Raw genomic sequence first — 19,991 nt, 5'->3', positions numbered from 1 at the left:
GGCCGATTATAGCTGCTTTCTGAATGCAGCCGTCAACTTTGGAACCTAAGGTGCAAATTTCAGATCCATTAGAGTTACAGTTATTCCGCCCTTCGCCCCGATACCGTACGATTGCCTCCTGTTAGAATTAGGTGGAACACTTGCACTACAAGCGGGCTCACATCACGCTCAAAAAAGGAAACAGGACAGACTGAAATCTCAAAGATTAACTGTTTATTTACATCACATCGATTTGCTGGATGAAGTGTTTGAACGATTTACATGTAGTTTTCAATTAGCGTTCATTGATTATTGTATTTTTAGTAAAAGTTGCCATATAGTAGGTAACATATTAATTCAAAGACATTATAATATTTCAGTTGATTAAGTTATTTTTAGATAATAATAAGAAAACATAGTTACTGAATGTTTTTTTACTATAATTATTGTTTGTCAAACACTGATAGATATACTTCGCTAATGGTCCTTAAAGTTTGTGTCAGTTATAATATCTCTATTAATATTTATGTGAAATTGAAATCAAAACAGTACCAAAAGTATCCAGGCCAGTAACACAGCACGAAGAAAGCGCGCGGTTATAAATCGATTTACAATCTCTATATTCGAATCACCATCTCATTTCTTTGATTGATTAACTGCCAGTAATAAAAAAAATAAAAACAAAAAAATCTTATTAAGATTTCGAACAACAGACGGCATACATTCAAATAAATGATTAATGTTTGAAAGTTTGTAATCCCACGAGTATTGGTTTAGCTGTATCGTGCATAGCTGCAAAACGAACTGTAAAATAATTACAGTTATGTTTTAATTTTTGCGTAAAGATATAAAGTATATATAGGATGTTCAATATAACTTCGCTTGAAAAGTTCTTAGAACTCCTTAGTCTTCCAACTAATCATTAGATAGGAAGTGTTCATGATAAACATGTCCATTAAAATGAGAATATAATTGTGCAAAAGACTGGTTTCGTTCTCTCTCTATCTCTCTCTCTTTCTATTGCGTTAATGATAATGATTTTGTTCGAGTTACGGTGAGTATTTATAATAATTTATGAGATTTGTGAAGACATGATGTTCAATTTGACATTCAAGTCAAATTAGACGCGCTGTAGTGTGAATGTGTACAGTAAATTTCGTGTAAAAGCTTTTCATATTTCCTTAGACTGTTTAATTACTTTGAAAATGTCCAGTAGTAAGTATATGCCAACCTGGTAGGTATTTAAAGTTTTGATGCACGTAAGCATCACAAATACACACACACACACATCTTAGATAATTCAATAACAGGTCGTAATTATGTGAGTGAGTCAATAAGTTCGCCGACGCGTGTAGCTTAGTGTGTTTCCCAGCGGAACTAGTATGATAATGACTGCCTCCTTGATAATATGCTCGGCAATCGACATTTCGTTTATCTCCTTAATCGAGTTCGCATCTCTTCGAAAAAAAAAAGCACAGATTATTGAGGAAAAATATACGAGAACCCATAATAAACTCGTCGGCATATTGAACAAAATAACTGGATTGACGCTCGGACCGACTCGACGTTTGCCAGTGCCGTGATAAATCTATTATATTAATGTTGTTAAACAACGTCAAATTAAATGTGTGTTTTCAAGTTGGGGCTCACAAAGGAACGTAGAAGAAATTGTTATAGATACATCGGTGTGTGCGAATGGTTTGGCGCAGTAGGAAATAAAGAATAAAAAATCATGCTGCAGACGTTTTTTTTAGTCGTCACATCGATCCTGCAAATACAAAGTTGTAAGTAAAACAGTTTTTAAAATTTTAATTTAAAAAATAAACAACATGTCTTCAGATTTAGGCACTTAGGCACGCGGATAAAACGTGCAAATGTTTTCTTTATAATATCTTCTGTTTTCTAAAATCATACAATTTAACTAAACACCTAATACTTATGTACCTGCTATAAGGAAATCGTTTAATTAGTATAAAATTAAAATAATGGAGTATTTGTTTGACATTGAGTTCTAATGCTTGTAATGTGGGAAAACAACATTCAAGTCTACGTCTTCAGACCTTAGCCTTTAGTTTATTTTTTTTTGAACAAAAAATACTTCCGTCTTGTTTTCGAAATCATGGAAAGCGTGCCCGCGTGCATCCTAATAGATCATAAGTGATTAGCGACTTCTGTCTACCGCTAAGGAATTTCTTCAAAACTAGTTTTCACAAAAAAAAGCACCACTGGAAACACAACATTTCAAATGTTTTTTGCGTGTGTAAGCGCAGAGTTTCCTGTTTCTCAAGAACATCTGCTCCGCTGTCTGGTGGTGCAATGACAAAAAGACATGACAGTAATCGTGATGTCTACTCTAACAGTTCGATAAAGGAATCTCCATTGAATATACAGTACAAAACACGGAGCAAACAAAAACATCAGTTCAAGAGATTCGTTAGCGCAATATTATTAACAAATCTAACGGGCACGGCTCGTAGATAAGCCCGAGGCTTTGAACTATAAAAAATCATATTTTTTTTAAGTCTAGAAGCCTGCGGTGCTTTGTCGTAAAAACTATCACCTAACCTAGCTATTTCTGCCGTGAAGCAGTAATGCGTTTCGGTTTGAAGGATGAGGCAGCCGTTGTAACTATACTGAGACCTTAGAACTTATATTTCAAGGTGGGTGGCTCATTTACGTTGTAGATATCTATGGACTCCAGTAACCACTTAACAACCAGGTGGGCTGTGAGCTCGTCCATCCATCTGAGCATTTAAAAAAAAAATCATACTGACATAAAGATAATAGTCCAATTTTATTCTTATGATTGCAGTAGAATTTGGAGAGAGTTGTTTTGCAAATGATGAACCGGGAACGTGTATCGCCCTCTCAGAATGCAAGCCAGTTTTATCATACATCGAAAAGTTTGGAAATCAAATCCCTAATAATTTGCTACAGAAGTTTCAAGATCTGACGTGCGGCTATGACCACAGCGATCCCCTGGTAAAATACACACTACTATGTAAAGAATTTATTTTATATACATATATGTACTTTTTTTAAATTGTTTAGTTGGGTGGACGAACTCACGGCCCACCTGGTGTTAAGTGGTTACTGGAGCCCATAGACATCCACAACGTAAATGCGCCACTCGCCTTGAGATATAAGTTCTAAGGTCTCAAGTATAGTTACAACGGCTGCCCCACCCCTTAAACCGAAACGCATTACTGCTTCACGGCAGAAATAGGCAGGGTGGTGGTATATACCCGCGCGGACTCACAAGAGGTCCTACCACCAGTATTTACGCAAATCATAATTTGGCGGGTTTCATTTTTATTACACGATGTTATTCCTTCACCGTGGAAGTCAATCGTGAACATTTGTTGAGTACGTATTTCATTAGAAAAATTGGTACCCGGCTGAGATTCGAACACCGGTGCATCGCTCAACACGAATGCACCGGACATCTTATCCGTTAGGCCACGACGACTATTAAACATATATATTGTTTTTCAAGACAAAAACTAACTAGAGGAATTACAGGTTTGCTGCACTACATCCCAACACATAGCTGGATACTTTAACAATTTTGGTAATCAAAATGGCGGGACTAGCGTACCGAAACGACCGAAGCCCGTTCCTACTAGTAACAGCGGTAATTGGGGCAGTCAACCAAGCAAGGAACAAACAACAAGCAACCGACCGACTACTGCTGATACTGATATTAATAAGAGCGGCCGTGATGACGACTTTCCGGACATTCGTCAGAACCCTAACTTGAGTTTACTATCAAGTAATTGTGGAACGATAGAAAGCGATAGAATATTCGGAGGGAATCGTACCCGACTGTTCGAGATGCCGTGGATGGTGCTTCTTTCCTACGATTCAGGTGAGAACTGGTATTTACTGGTGATAGGACCTCTTGTGAGTCCACGCGGGTAGGTACCACTACCCTGCCTATTTCTGCCGTGAAGCAGTAATGCGTTTCGGTTTGAAGGGTGGGGCAGCCGTTGTAACTGTACTTAAGAGCTTATATCTCAAGGTGGGTGGCGCATTTACGTTGTAGATGTCTATGGGCTCCAGTAACCACTTAACACCAGGTGGACTGTGAGCTCGTCCACCCATCTAAGCAATAAAAAAATAGCCATCATCGCCTAAAAGATAAGATACCTACCTGGTGTACTGTCATCGAGCGATTCGACGATGCCAGTGCTCAAATCCTGCAAACAGAAACAATTTTTTTTTTAAATAGATCGTGCTGGCCGCATGTTCACGCATGAATTCCCGGTGCTCACGCTGTGATACTTGTGGGCTCTGGTAACCACTTAACACCAGATGAGCTGTGACTCGTTCACCTATCAAAAGGCAGTCCGCTTGTGAACATCGGCAATTCGAATATCGGCAAGTCGTTTTAATAAATTAAAAACATTTAATACAAACACATCTGATTTTAGATCGTGGAACAAAACTGAATTGCGGAGGAACACTTATAAACGAATGGTATGTTTTAACGGCCGCGCATTGTGTATCGTTCTTAGGAAATAGATTAACATTAAAACACGTTATCCTGGGAGAATATGACACAAGGCAAGATCCTGACTGCGAAAGATCGGAAGGAAAGGAATATTGCGCGGCTGGTATAATCGTTAGTATTAATAACTTAATCTTACGCTTTTGAAAGAAATGAGATTGTAATGACAGTTTGTGAAAAAAGACTTTTTTTGTGTTAGAAAGGGGCTAGAAGATCTTCCAAAAATATTTTGAAAGTTACTATATAAAAAGGCCAATGTAGTACGCGTTGTTTAGATATTGATAGCTCATTGTTCTAATGAATAATACTAAAAATGATGTTTGTAATAATGCTCTTATTAGCACCATATCATGTTTTATTTAACAGACTATGTATTTCATAATTGAACATTTTTATAAACTTGTCACTGGCATCTCAAGAAGCCAATTGCCACACTTAAAAAAAAAAGAGCGCCATTTTGACTGTGAGCTTGTTTGGGAATCAATAATCATCAAAAATATCTATAAGCCAGTCACAAAACCAAAAAAATATCTGTTAACGAAACTGTTATCTCGAATTTAGATGTATGCGTCCAGTAAGGTTTAACGTGACATTTTAAGTCAAATTCAATTCTCAGGCTTAACAACAGATTAACATAAATAAAATGCGTATTTTTGACATTAGTTAGTTTTTTTTTTCAGACGGCAGAATTCGACGAAGTAATTCCTCATACAGGCTACACACCACAAACATTAATCGATGATATAGCATTAATCAGACTGAAAGAGCCTGCCGACTTTGATTTAGGTAAGTCTCCCATTGTTTAAGATATAGCCAAATAAGACATATAACAGATAAAAGATAAAAAAAAAACAAGAAAACGTAACTAAAATGATGGTCAATTAATTAACCAGAATTGATTACGTGGTTCTGAACTCCGATTTGTATATAACATCAAACTATACATCTAAAAACAATACATCTGTGTTCGTATTTACAGCGTTTATACACAACATACGAGGACGAACGAGAGTCAATATGTTAAACCAGTTTTTATTCATGTTTAAAAAATATTTATATTGGCTAAAATGCTAAATGGTCACACACGAAGGTTGATGCACTTTTCTGGCTTTTCGATGAAATTCTTTACAATACAATTCATTTATAACAGAGTTTAATCGATTATTTTGGTAATTGGCGACTTGTCGCCAATCTGTTGGAGAGTTGTTTCCACAGTCCATGGACATCAGCATGCGCGGCAGTACCGGACACAAAACTGGAGCATAGTAAATAGCTTCACTCCAACGATGATAATCGCCTTATGGTTGCCGCCGCTGACTACTCCCCGAATCCTGATCATGCACGAGCCAGTCACCGTCCACGCCCTAGACACGTTCTTACGGATCCATTAGATCCAATAACCTTTTCATTAGACGCCTTCAGCTCTAATACTAGGAGCAGGCTTAGGGACCCCGGTAACCGTACTCGTCGAACTCGACAAAGTGGTCGACGTGCATTCTAACCCATGCATCAGCCCGCTGAGTTTCTCGCCGAATCTTCTCAGCGGGTCGCGATTCCGATTCGGTAGTAGGTTCATTCGCGAAACAATTGCTCTTGAGTTGTTAGGTCTCCTTCGGAGGCGCTCGGACAGTTGTTAGCAAATTCCACGCCTCCTGGCTGAGCCATTGCTCGCCTACCTGTCCTGGTGAAACTGGAAAGGCCTTCGGGCCACCAGTAATCTTTCAGTCATAAAAAAATATACCTAGTCAGGTCATAAATTCTGTCACATGTTTAATGTAAAATAATTGAAACAAGTTTATTCATTATGTAACCATTCATATACCAAAATGAACTTAACAAAACATAGATTCTTATGACATTAAAGTTTATTCAAAATGACCTCCGTGATTTTGACTACAGGCCTTCAATCTGCGCGGCCAGTCGTCTATCGCAGCACGAACGAGGTCCATGTCAATATCGGCGGCTGCCTTAATCAAGGATGTCTTGAGTGACTCCGAATTGGGATGAGGCTTTGAGCACGCGTTTTCCTCCAAGTGTTGCCATATCTTGTAATCTAACGGATTCAAATCTGGACTGGAGGAGGGCCAGTCTTCGTGCCGGATGAAGTCGATTTCACGCGCCGCCAGCCAGTCTTGTGTGCTCTTCGCTCTATGAGCTGGCGCCGAATCTTGTTGGAATACCCAGTGCCTGTTATTGAACATGGTATGAGACACAGGTTCCACAAGGTTCGTCAGGACTGTATTTTGATACACAACTGCATTCGTTTTTACACCTTTCTCACAAAAACAACTCAACAGAGGGGCTCAACAGAGGTACACTCTGTTGAGCCCCAATAAGAAACTCCCAACCATACCATGAGCGAGGATGGAAAATGACCTCGTTGGACACGCGGAATACGGTTGCTCGCTTCTTCACTACTGTGTGCGTACACGTTATCATTTTGTTTGTTGTAGCTCTCTTCTACGGTAAAAATTTTTTCATCCGAAAAAAGAATTTCCCGATATTTTTTTCCCGCGTACCGCTTCAACAAAGCGCGGCATCTCTTCAGTCTCAGGTCCATTAGACGAGCATTCAAACGATGTCCTGTTTTTCTTCGATATGCCCGAAGCCCTAAGTCTTCATTTAACACCCTTTTCACCGTGGTTCTGCTCAACCCCATCTGCAGGGCCAACAGTTTCTGCTTACGTTTGGGATTTCTTTGAATTCGCGCCTTCACAGCTTTTATCACTGCTGGAGTCCTAGCAGACCGAGGGCGACCACTTCTTGACCTGTCATCTACACTAGAGTCTTCATTGTATCGTTTGATGGTACGATAAACGAATCATTTGGTTGTATTCAAATTTTTCAGTATGTTAAAAATTTGAATTGGCGCGTAACCGCAACGATGCAACGCAATAACTGCAACACGGTCTTCTTTAAGCGTCCACTCCATATTTAAAAATGAGTAAAATTCTAAAAGTATACATTTTTATTTTCATGAACAATTCGAAATTCGAATTCAATAAACTTTTTTGTGGCCAGCATTCTAAAAGAAAAGTTTTTACTGTGTGACAATACTTATGACCTGACGAGGTATATATTATAAAAACTCCAATTGGAAATAAAATTGCCGAAATTCTTTGCGAATATTAGAAACCTCCGAAATCTAGTGCAAATGCTTGACATCTTATAAACCGGTATCTTACGTCGACAATTTTTCGTTACAGATAATATTAAAGCGATTTGCTTACCGATTACTCCTGAACTGCAAAGGGAGCCTCTTGTCGATAACTTTGGCGTGGTAGCAGGTTGGGGAGTGACAGAAGAAGGACTACAATCTCCTGTTTTGCTTAGTGTACAGCTGCCAATTCTCAGCAAAGAAAAATGTTTGCAAGACTATTCCCAGTAGGTATCGTTCCAAGCAAACCGTATTCTTAAATAAGAATTTTCGTAAAATTCAAGCAATGAACTCCAATTTAGCTTTCGCATTCTCTATGAAAACAAGCTGTTAATGTCACTTAACTTATTAGTTAGTGATCAAAGGTCTACTGATTCTATGCGAGACTTAGAATTTATGTTTTATTCATTTTTATTTTTTGCTTAGGTGGGTGAACGAGCTTACGGCCCACCTGATGGTCACCGGAGCACATAGACATCTACAATGTAAATGCCGCCAGCCACCTTGAGATATGAGTCCTAAGGTCTCATTTTTATCAGTACAACGGCTACCCCACCCTTCGAACTGAAACGCATTACTGCTTCACAGCAGTAATAGGCAGGGTACCTATTACCAGGGCACCTACCCGTGCAGACTCGCAAGACATCCTACCTCTACCTAAGAATGACCGATTTTATTGTTTTTATTTTTTCAATGCTTGCAATTGCTTTATTATTCAATAATTCAAGGAAAACGCAACACAGGTAGGGCTCCCACGAGGTGGACCGATGACCTGCTGCTGAAGGTCGCGCGAATCCACTGGATGACGTTTGCACAGGACCGCTCATTGTGGCGAACTTCTTGGCGGCCTATGTCTGACAGTAGACAGCTGTGGGCTAATGACGATTGCTTTTAACTTCAGATATTCCTTGAAAATCAACGACAAGCAACTCTGCGCCGGCGGTTTGCACGATAAGGATTCATGCGCCGGGGATTCTGGTGGCCCTTTGCTGTATCCAGGGAAAGTTGGCTCAACTGGCGTCCGATATGTTCAGAGAGGCATAGTCTCGTTTGGGTCGAAGCGGTGTGGTATCAGCCTGCCGGGAGTGTACACGAATGTTGCATACTACATGGATTGGATCTTGAATAATATTAGAAGTTGACGCGTTGTATTTAAGGAAACTAGTCTTATATTAAACTTTTCATAAATGTCAAAATCGATTTGTACTATCATGTAGTCAAGCCTGTTCTGCCATAAATTATCAAGTGAATGACGTAACGAGTGTATTTTTTTATTGGTAGCCATTGAAAATATGTATGTAGTGTTTTTAAGATGTATGGAATGTTTTTGATGATACATTAGATCGCGTTGGTCGTGTTGTTTGATTATTATATTACAGTTGAAACTCATCTAATTTTGCTTTAATTTTTTATTTGTATTTTTTTTATTTTTGTATCATTTTTATTTATACTATTATATTTTGGTGCTATTATAACTTGTGTGAAAGATAGTGAGTATTTTTTTGTATTTAAGCTGACGTTTAAGCGGAGTCATAATGGCCTAAAGAATAAGACGCCCGGTGTACGATTAAGCAATGTGACTATGCCATTGTTCTAATCCCCAGCGTAGGTAACAATTTTTTCTAAAGAAATACGTGCTTACACTTACTAGTGGTAGGACCTCTTGTTAGTCCGCACGGGTAGGTACCACCATCCTGCCTATTTCTGCCGTGAAGAACTAATGCGTTTCAGTTTGAAGGGTGGGGCAGCCGTTGTAACTATACTGAGACCTTAGAACTTATATCTCAAGATGGTTTTTTTTTTTTTTTTTTTATTTTTAAACCCTACCTATGCTGATAGCCTTGAGAGGCTATTTCAGCTTCACCCTAACGTTAGTAGGTGAGCTCGCGGGGCTCAACCGGAGAGTTGCTAACACTGACCCTAGCAAGAGCAGTGCTTCGCAGAATCTACCACCGGATCGGAAACGCGACCCACTGAGAAGATCCGGCGAGAAACTCAGTGGGCTGTGTCTATGGGTTAGTTCGCTCGTCGAGCCCTTCGTCGCAAGCGACGGGTTCGACGAGGACGGTGACCGGTGCTTGTGGTGCCTAAAAGCACCGTTAATGGATCAGGAGGATCCGTAATGACGTGCTTTGGGCGACGTCGACGGTTTACCATTCGGTCTACTGGGTCGGGTATGTAATTTCCAGCGGCTACGATGAGAGGGTTCTCATGTCGTGCCGCCTTCTCAAAATGGCGCAGCGATGCCGACTGTAGATACTTACTAAGAGAGTCGAGCTCCAGGTCGTCGTGGAGATCCACATTCCTAAGGAACCAAGGCGCTCCGACGGCTATCCTGCAGAATCGTGATTGAATAACCTGAAGGGATTTCAAGTGGGTGCGGGCTGCGTGAGCGAACACTACGCTTGCATACGTCATGACGGGGCGTATGCAAGTTTTGTAGAGAGTTACCTTATTGCGGAGGGACAGTTTGCTTCGACTACAAAGCATTGGATAGAGTCGTCCTAGAATAAACGCGGCGCGGTCGCGTACCGTTTTTATATGGGGACGGAATGTCATCCCTCTGTCGAGGGTGACGCCTAGATATTTGACCTTCGAGACCCACGGAATGGGCTGGCCAAAGAGAGTGATGGGACTAACGGCGGAGGTGTTTGCGCGCCTACTACGGAGTGGGATGCTCGAAGTGATGTTCGGAGGGCGACCCCTTTTGAAGAGCACCGCTGCGCTTTTCGTGGGGTTAATGTCTATTCGCCACTTCCGGAACCACTGTCCCATGGTGGCTACTGCGATCTGGAGTCGCCGATGAAGCAGCGACATCTTCCTACACGAGTAGTAGATAGCCGTGTCATCGGCGAAGAGCGCTAGATGGGTCTCCGGAGACCGGGGTATATCATTGATATACAAACTAAATAATAACGGGGAGAGCGCGGAGCCTTGCGGGACTCCGGCAGTCAGTTGACGGGGACGAGAACGAGTTCCCTCTACTCGATATCGAAACGAACGGTTCGACAAGAAGTCTCGTATGATGAGCACGAGTCTGTCTGGCACTCCCATGTTGTACAGTTTGTAAATTAAACCGTTGTGCCAGACTTTGTCGAACGCCTTCGCGATGTCGAAGAAGAGGGCGCCGGTCGGGATTTGTTTACGCCTATTTAGCCCTATCAGAATGTGCTCCGTGAGGCGGTGCACTTGTTGTACGCACGAGTGTTTTGAGCGGAATCCGAACTGTTCGTCTATGAGAATTTTGTTCGCGGTAACAAAATCCCAGAGGCGTTTTCTAAGGAGACGTTCGTAAATTTTTCCTATCGTCGAGAGGAGACTAATCGGACGGTAACTAGAAGTTTCGTTTCTCGGTTTGCCCGGCTTATGTATACCGATAACGTCCGCTTCTTTCCACACCGCGGGAAAGATGCAGTGCGTCATAGCGGCATTTAAAATTGTAGCCAACATTGCTATCAGTTGGACTGGCAAAAATTTTAGCGCGCGGTTGTGGATGCCGTCGGAGCCTGGTGCCTTCCTAGGTTGGAGGTTGTGGATCGCGTCTCTAACTTCGTCCGTGGTAATGGGGGGTAACGCGTCCGAGGGCGGCAGGGAAGCTCTGCGCTCGACCTCCCTGTCGACTAACTCGGTGTGTTCGGGGTCCGCGTGTTGAGTGCTGGTGGTGCACTGCTCTTGCAGTGCATCGGCCAGCAGCTCAGCCTTGTCATCGTCATCGAATGCCGGTGGTTGGCCTGAAGGGCGTAAGAGGGGAGGCATAGTAGCGGTAGTTTCGGATTTGAGAGTCCTAGCTAGTCGCCAGTATGCTTGGTGGGAGGGCGCGAGTTGTTCTAAATAACTATGCCAATTATCGTTACGCGCGTCGCTTAAGCGGGAGTGGACTTCGCGTTGTAGACGACGCATCTGAATCCGGTTTGAATGCGTGGGAAGACGATCGTAGGCCCGGATTGCCGCGTTCCTGACTCTTAAGAGATTCCTAAGATCGGGGGACAGTCTGATGCGGTGGAAGCTGTCCTCCACATCGACTTCTTTAGAAGATCTAATGATCGCGGAAGAGATGTGATCGGTAATGATGTTTATGGATTCGACGGTGTCCTCGGGGGATGGATTCGAATCCGGGCCGTAAGGGAGGATTGGCGGAGCGGCGTCGGCTAGGCACGTGCCCAGCTTATTCCAATCCACCATGGTCCTCGTAACAGTGACTGGGTTGTGAGGGCGACCGAGCTGCATAACGACAGGTCGGTGGTCGGAGTCGAGCTCTGACATTGCTTCGATGGAACGCAAGCGCAGAGTTACGTTCCTAAGCAATGCCAGGTCTATAGTGCTCGGACGGAGCGCGATGTTATACGGATAACATGTTGGAGTTGGGGGGCCGACTATTTCAAAGGTGAGGTCGTCTATAAACGCGTCGAGACGCCTACCGTTAACGTTTGTACGATGGCAGTTCCACCTAGTGTGGTGGCAATTTAAATCGCCTGCCAGGATGACGGAGTCTCCCATGCCGAACAGTGACTCGATGTCACTGCTCAGAAGGGGCTTGTCCGGGGGGAGATAAACGGATGCGATGACGATCGGCTGGTGTCCCGTCAGCGAGATACGGCACACTGACGCCTCGATATGTGAGAGCGAGGGAGTATCGAGAGGGACAACGTGCAGGGCCCGCCTATAGTAAATGGCAGTCCCGCCTTTGGAGGCGGTGAGTCTGTCATTCCTAACCATGACGTAGTTCGCGACTTTCGGGTCGCGACGCGAGGGCTTCAGACAGGTTTCCTGCACTAATAGAATATCTACAAGATTATCGCGGAGGAATTCAAAAATTTGATCGCGTTGCCGCGCGAGTCCGTTAGCATTATAGAATGCTAACGTAAGGGAATACGGTTTTTCTCTACCTTTTTGCGCCATTGATTACCGGTAAAGATTTTATAACGTACGCGACACGGACTCGTAAACGTCCATGTGATCGAACGCGGCCGCGAGCCGCTGTTCGGGGGTTGTCGACCTACGGATAGCGTCAGCGAACGATCGCAGACGGTCGAAGTTCACCGCGGTGACGAAGTCGCGCACGAGCGCGAAGTCGTTGGCGGCAGAGGGTTGCGGGGGACGGAACGCGGGCGCGGGGCGAGGTGCGAGCAGGGGCTGAGGCGCGGGGCGTGTCGCGAGCGGGGGCGGGGGTGCGGTTTGTGTTCCCGCCTTCGTATACGGCAGCGGCTTTTTCCACGCTGAAACCGTGGGAACTGCAGCCGGCACGAAGGCAGGTTTCGGCACTGAGGGTGCCGAAGTCTTTGGGCCGACGGTTCGCGGAGCTGGGAGGGTTGAACGCTTGCGCGGAGCCCTAGGACATCCACGGTAGTTCGCGGGGTGCCCTTGCTTAAGGCATAGGACACAGCTTGGGGGTTCGGTCGCGGTTTCCCTAACACGCGAGCAATCTAGTGTGGCGTGGTCGCCGAGGCACTTTACGCAGCGGGGGCGCGCGTGGCAATTGCGAGCCGAGTGGCCGTAAAGCTGACATCTGTAGCACTGCCCGGGAGTGCCACGCTTGTGGGGGGCTTCGATTGAGATCCCGGATAGGCCGCAAATTGTCGTGAGACATGCGATCTTCTTTTTGGCCTCCGGGGTGGGTTCTAACGCCACGAGTATCATATTATAGGGCTGTTTGCCCCGCCCGCTGTGCATCCGGTGCACACTAACTATCGGGAGGGCCTGAGCGGTCAGATCCTCCTTTATGTAGTCGATGTCGAGTTCTTTAGGGACTCCGCGTATCACTACGCGGAGCTCGCGGTCCTCCTGAAGAGCATAGGTGTGGAAACCTATGTTCTCCTTTCGGAGGTATGCTGAGAGGGCCCTATGGTCGCCCGGCGTTGCGACCTTTATCTGAATCCCATGCGCGACGTTACGCGCATGGGTATAATTAATTTTATTTGCCTGAAGGGCCTGGGAAACGCGGTTCCACGCAGTTTTTTCCTGGAGAATCAGCGGGGGCGGGGCAGCTGCTTTAGGAGCGGGCGCGGGCTTGGGACGCGGCGGCGGGGTTACGCGGCGAGCGGAGTCCGACTCCGGTGTCACGACTACCTGCGGGCGGGAGGCGGTCGCGGATTTTGTCTGCTTCGTCGTGGAGCTCCGGGACTCCACGGCGCGAGTACGCTTTTTACCGCGCGTTACGGTTTGGAACCCATCCGAAGTTCCAGGCTGAGGGCTTGACGCGGATTCGAAATCCATCTCCGATTCGGTATCGGAGCCTGAACTTGAAATGATCGAGGTCGCGGCGGACGTAGCGCGTGATGACGTAACCGACGCGGGCGCGGGGGTGGGGGTAGCGCTAGGCGCTTCGTGAGTCGCATCGTTGGAACGTGCGCTCGAACTTAACGCGGCGGCGGGGGGCGCGCGGCGTGCCTCCGAGGCACGGTTGAAATACGCGGCGACGGACGCGGGGGGGGAGGGATTGCCACGGGAGGCCCTATACGCTAAGTACTCGGCCCTAATTGACGGGTACCTATCCCGGAGGAACCCGACAAGATCACTGTCACAAACACTTGCACTTTCTTCCATGTTTCTTCTTGCTTCTTGCCCGGGGGGGGCGGCCCCGGGACTTTTGTTGAACTCGCCGAAAGGCGAGGCCCCGGATAGGATAGGATTTGTAACCCCCCTGTGCTGCAGGACAGCAAGGAGCAGGGGGGGGGAATGCCTATGCCGTGAAAACGGCAATCGGCGGGGAAAAGGAAAGGAACCCGCTCGGGCTGTATAGTGCTACAGCAGGCAGAATCGCGAGCGGGGGTCTAGTCTTGAAAAAGACTGTTGTTTTTGGGAAGGGTTAGGAAATCGCTAGCCTGTGAGTGCCACAGGAAGCTGAACGTAGCGATTGGTTGCCTTGAAAAAGGCAGTTGGTAAGGGTGGGTTCGCGGTTACAAAACTTTAGCGCACAAAAATGGACCTCGATACGCAGATCGCAAGCGACCAACGGATCGGCACGTCCGCACTACTGAATTGTAAGCACGATGTATTCACGGTCACTACACTGTCGAGCACAACTGTGAGTTCAGAGACGCGGCTCGCAAGCGGGCCACGGATCGGAAAGCACGTCCGCGCACGACCGAGTCGTGAGCGAGAATGCAAGATGGGTAGCGCATTTACGTTGTAGATGTCTATGGGCTCCAGTAACCACTTAATACCAGGTGGGCTGTGAGCTCGTCCACCCAACTAAGCAATAAAAAAAAAAAAAAAAAAAAAAAAAAAAAAAAAAAAAAAAAAAAAAAAAAAAAAAAAAAAAAAAAAAAAAAAAAAAAAAAAAAAACTTAGCACGTGCTCACCAATGATTTCTGCAATGAAGCATTAACATCCATCCTAATATTATAAATACGGAAGTATCTCGGCTTATTATTTTTCACGATTTTGACCAACAGCTGATTTTGACAACTGAAATTAATGTTTACAGGAATATAGGCTTTCTTTCACCTCACCGCTGACCACGGATCTCTGCTAAATACGATGTAAGAGTAGTTAGTAGTGTAGTGTGTAGTAGTGTAATGTTTATTGGCGAAATAATTTGCGTTCAGAACAATTTTCTACAATCATATTCATCAAATTGTTGAAAATTTTCATATTTACGAAGTGTGTTTTTTTTTTGGCCTCTAAATCTGCAAGTAGCCTCGAGAGGCTATTCTGACGTGACCTTGACTAGTGGGCGAGCTCATGTGGCTTAAGCCTTTAGCAATTAACTAACCTTTAGCCTAGAAGAGCTGTGCTTTGCTGAATCTACAACCGTGTTTTCCGAAACCGAAACGCACTATTGTTTCACGGCAGAAATAGGCAGGGTAGCGGCCGTCGGCAGACGTCCTACCACCAGTAAAACGGAATCGCGACCCACTAAGTTGTCCCGACGAGAAAGTGAATTTGAGAAGCTCAGTTGGTTAAATGTTGCGAATTTGTATGTCCGGACTTTTACAATTAGTTTATAAGCTCTTTTGTTGTCAACCCCACCGTAACCACTAGCATACCAATCTCGCTTCACTGTTTCAAAAATGGCGTTGACTTTATCTGTAACAGATCTATCCGTGCGTACTTCATCTTTGATATTAACATTTCCGGTCTGAAAGCCTGAAAAACTGAATCTCATTTATGATAATCTTTCTGACACTGCGTTAAGTCCATTAATACCATATTTTTTTCGCAGTTTTTGTCGCATTTTTCCCGTAGGTATAAAATAGGTAGGTATTAAAATATATTGAATTTCATGCTTAGATTCACTCATTTTGGCGGATATTTTGACAGAAAAACAATAAAAAAATTCTGAAAAACCGTTTTAGCTTTATATTTTTCTCGCAAATCATCTTTTTTTCTTTAAGGTCTTAAACAGCCAGCTAGCTACAAACAGTATAACAAAAAAAAAAAAAAAAAAAAAAAAAAAAAAAAAAAAAAAAAAAAAAAAAAAAAAAAAAAAGTTTACTATTACTTTTTACGTATAAAATATGAAATGATCTTCCTAATTATAATATAAATCGGACGATAAATAGTGAATAATTTTGCGATATTGAGTATCTACACTTAAAATTACCAATAGTAATAATATTTATTGATTTGTGAGAAATAATGAAAACGCTTAATGAGTTTTCATAATCGTTACTATCTATGATCGTTCATATATCTTGTTTACATTAAGATTGCTTGGGTTTCTCCGTTTATTATTCATCGAATTAACAGAGAGTGTGCCTTATTGCGTGATCGTGATCTAGCTATCGCTATTTAGTTTTAAAATCTGCATTCGAACTGAAGAAGCTCGATATGGGTTTTTTAATTTTGATGGATACGCAATATTACTGCATATCGAGTTTTACATGGTTAGAGGAGGCTATAAAAATCAACGGAAATGGCGACATTTATCTAGAGACGTGAGGTTGAAGCATCGATTGTAATGGCCCTACCCTTCCTACCCTTCAAGCCAGAGTATATAACCGCTTTGCGGCAGAAACATAGGTGCGAGCAGAGCCAGAGTACAATACTTTCCTACTACCAGTAAAAAGTAGCTGTAGATACGGGCGACGGATCTGTTGATGGTAAATTAAATACTAAATAATTTCCGCTAAAATAATTTCCATTGTGTTCTAGCAATAACTGGCCAGCAAAGTATACCGCAAACGTTTTGCCGAGAATTTGAGAAGAGAATTTACTTGAACTATTTCATTAAAATAGTAAATAAATTTAGTCTTTCTTTAGTTTTACGTGTATTACAACAGTGACTTTATTAAGGGTTTATTATCTGTGAAAGTGCAATAGACAAACAAGAACACGTACCAAAGCCAAGGTGGTCTTTCGAAAAGGTTCATTGGAGTCTCGAAATTTTCCACTATTCTACTGCGACATTATTTCGTTTAATCTTATCTCATTTTATTATTTCTTTCTCAATTTCATACCATAATCAATTTCAAATTAATCAGCTTTATTTCATTCCATTGAAATTCACTTTTCGCATTGAAAAATAATATTAAATGAATATATATTTTACTGCAGGAATAAATTCTAGACCATTGAATAATTAAAGACGACGACAATGAATTTAATGCATTTCATGACCAAAAATTCGGGAACCCAAAACAGAATACAATAATCGCCGTATATATGTCGTCACAATCCTGGATCATCTTCTGCCAGCTATATGGCACATCACAAATATCTCCCCATCTTCAGGCTCTTTTCCGTCATTGTGGCGTAGGGCTTATGTTATTCCTTTACCTAAAATTCCTAGCCCTTCTCTTCCAAATCACTTTAGGCCCATATCTATTCTTCCCTTCGTATCCAAGGTGATCGAGGCCTGCGTGCACAAACAATTGTCGCAGTTTATTTTCCGGAATAACCTATTGAGCCCTTACCAGTCTGGCTTCCGACCAGATCACTCCACCGTTTTCGCTCTCCTTAAAGTGGTTGGCGACATTAGGACAGGTATGCAAGACACTAAAGTCACAGTACTAATTGATTTTTCAAATGCGTTCAATGCCGTCAATCACGATATCCTCCTATCTATTTTGTCCTATATTATGATCTTTCCTACAGCACTGGAATGGTTTTCATCATATCTTCGGGGACGCCAGTAGTCTACTCGTATTGATGACACCTCTTCAAGTTGGTGTAGTGTCAACTCTGGCGTGCCCCAGGGCGGTATTTTGTCTCCATTATTATTTTCTATTTTTATAAATTTCTTAACACGTAATCTTCAGTGTGCGTGTCATCTGTATGATGATGACTTGCAGCTTTATAGACAGACGCCTGTGGAGTCTATTTCTCAGGCAATAAACCAGTTAAATAGGAAATTGGACTACATATGTAGTTGGTCAACCAAGTTTGGCTTAACCGTGAATCCAACGAAATGCCATTATTGTGGGTAGTCCTCGTATGGTCCAACGCTTAACTACTATGTCACTCCCATCTATATTCTACAATGGTACAGTGATTCCTCTAAGTTCCGTGGTTAAGAATCTAGGCCTTTACATAGACTCCACACTCGACTAGAAAGCTCAAGTATCTTTCGTTGGACAAAGAACCTCTGGAATTCTTCGTGCTCTGTATGGCCTCAAGAATTTCTTACCATCAGCGACTAAGACTATGCTAGTACAAGCCTTGATCTTCCCTATAATTGATTACGGTGATGTGTGTTATTTTGACCTGAATGCAGACCTTTTTAATAAACTTGATCGTCTTCTTAATAACTGCATTCGATTTATTTTTAATCTTCGTAAATATGATCATATATCTTCCTATCGTGCTCAGCTCAAACTTCTACCGATTCGCCAGCGTCGTAATTTACGTGCACTGACGACTCTTCATTCCTTACTTATGTCTCCCGAACCTCCTTCCTATCTAACTCCCTTTTTTTAATATCTTTACTCCAGCCATGAGCGGGCCCTACGTTCTCTCCATAGCCTATTAATTCATTGTCCCACACAGTTCTAGTTATGTTGTTATGTTCGTAACTCTTTCGTCATGCAATCTGTTCTGCTATGGAGTGCGCTTCCTCTCGAGATCAGGACTATTACTAACCGTTGCGCGTTCAAGTTAAGGGTTCGGCGAATGTTGTTGGACAAGTTAGCGGAATCATCATGAATTTATTAAGATGAAGTTGTTTGTTAAGGAAATCTATTAATATATTCCTTTTAATACTGTATAAACTATTATATGTATGTATGTATGTGTGTATGTATGTATGTATGTATGTATGTATGTATGTATGTATGTATGTATGTATGTATGTATGTATATACTTTTTGTAACTTAATATAAATTTCATTGCACCTACCACTATCCACTCTGCACTACCTTTGGTTGACTGGTAGAGAATTTCTTATCTCGCAATAGCTATTGATTGCATGGTCTTTTTTAGTACCTCAAGCACCGGTCATCGTTCTGGTCGAAACCGTCGCTTGCGACGAAGGGTTCGACGAGTAAATTAACCCACAAAACAGTCCTCTGAGTTTCTCAGTGGGTCGCGTTTCCGAACAGGTGGTAGATTCTGCGAAGTACTGCTCTTACTAGGGCTAGTGTTAGCATCGTCACCAGGTTAGAGCCCCGTGAGCTCACTTATTCGTTCGGTAACGCTGGCATAGTCCTCTAAGGGTACCAACACAGGTAGGAAAAAAAAGCTTACATTTTCCAAAGTGCCCTCGTGACCACATACAAATCCGTGACAAGTCTGGGATTTAAAAGGACTCTTTCTTTTTAAGTGTACCGATATCCTTTGCCAAGATGATTGAATAGTCACACAGGATTTTTCGGATATACATACATACTTATTTATACAAACGCAGTTTTTTTAATTCTTCCCTAAGATCATTATTACACAGCACACTTGTTATCTGCGAGATGCGTATCAGGTCATTATAATAAAATACGTAAATATTATTGATCGTAATAACATCGTCTACTAACATAATCAAATTAACATTTAACCTTTAATATTTATAACGTCAATAACAAATCTGTTAAGGAGACCTAAAGTCATGTATTCTGGTGACGACAAGGCTTATTTTGGTTTTGTTATTTAAGTAACACTTCTGACATTGTGGTTCTGATGTTGAGAATTGTCTGGCTGCTCAGGGATATAATATATTATATCAAATATATTTTGATATAGGTTTGTTTTTAATCTTCATTTAGAAGTTTTTTTTCGTAAACATAGCTGTGTTAAATGATAAACGGAGTCACTACAACGTGAATTATCCTGTCTTAATGAAACTGGAAAAGTATACGGGCTAAACGTTATATACTTACCTCTTAAAAAATAACCCTAATAAGAGGAGTGCTTCACTGAATTTGGTATCGGATCGGAATGGCGACCCGCTGACAATATCCGGCGAGAAACTCAGG

The 19,991-nt window shown here is 42.7% G+C and overlaps 2 protein-coding genes across 5 annotated transcripts in view; both read left to right on the top strand.

The window, feature by feature from the left end:
- Positions 1-547: 547 nt before the first annotated feature.
- LOC101738778 (CLIP domain-containing serine protease HP8-like) lies at positions 548-9,136 on the top strand. 4 transcript variants are annotated; one of them, XM_038020509.2, is made up of 8 exons: positions 548-1,033; positions 1,619-1,763; positions 2,792-2,961; positions 3,502-3,847; positions 4,413-4,603; positions 5,170-5,275; positions 7,696-7,873; positions 8,548-9,136. In XM_038020509.2, the coding sequence occupies exons 2-8, from the start codon at positions 1,712-1,714 to the stop codon at positions 8,786-8,788; spliced, it is 1,284 nt and encodes a 427-aa protein (XP_037876437.1). In that variant the 5' UTR covers positions 548-1,033; positions 1,619-1,711; the 3' UTR covers positions 8,789-9,136. The 4 variants fall into 4 exon arrangements, with proteins under 4 accessions (XP_037876437.1, XP_062532124.1, XP_062532125.1 ...); XM_062676141.1 differs by lacking the exon at positions 548-1,033 and adding an exon at positions 1,049-1,213; XM_062676142.1 differs by lacking the exon at positions 548-1,033 and adding an exon at positions 1,082-1,194.
- BAEE (BzArgOEtase) overlaps positions 8,970-19,991 on the top strand; it is a 24,452-nt gene continuing 13,430 nt past the window's right edge. Inside the window, exons 1-2 of the mRNA XM_062675969.1 lie at positions 8,970-9,136; positions 15,073-15,127. The gene's annotated coding sequence lies outside the window, so the exon portion shown is untranslated. The remainder of the gene's footprint in view (positions 9,137-15,072; positions 15,128-19,991) is intronic.

This window comes from Bombyx mori, chromosome 25 (assembly GCF_030269925.1).
Source record: "Bombyx mori chromosome 25, ASM3026992v2".
Lineage (NCBI taxonomy): Eukaryota > Metazoa > Arthropoda > Insecta > Lepidoptera > Bombycidae > Bombyx > Bombyx mori.
The sequence above is the reverse complement of the archived record's forward strand: the minus strand, read 5'-3'. Positions and strand labels throughout refer to the sequence as shown.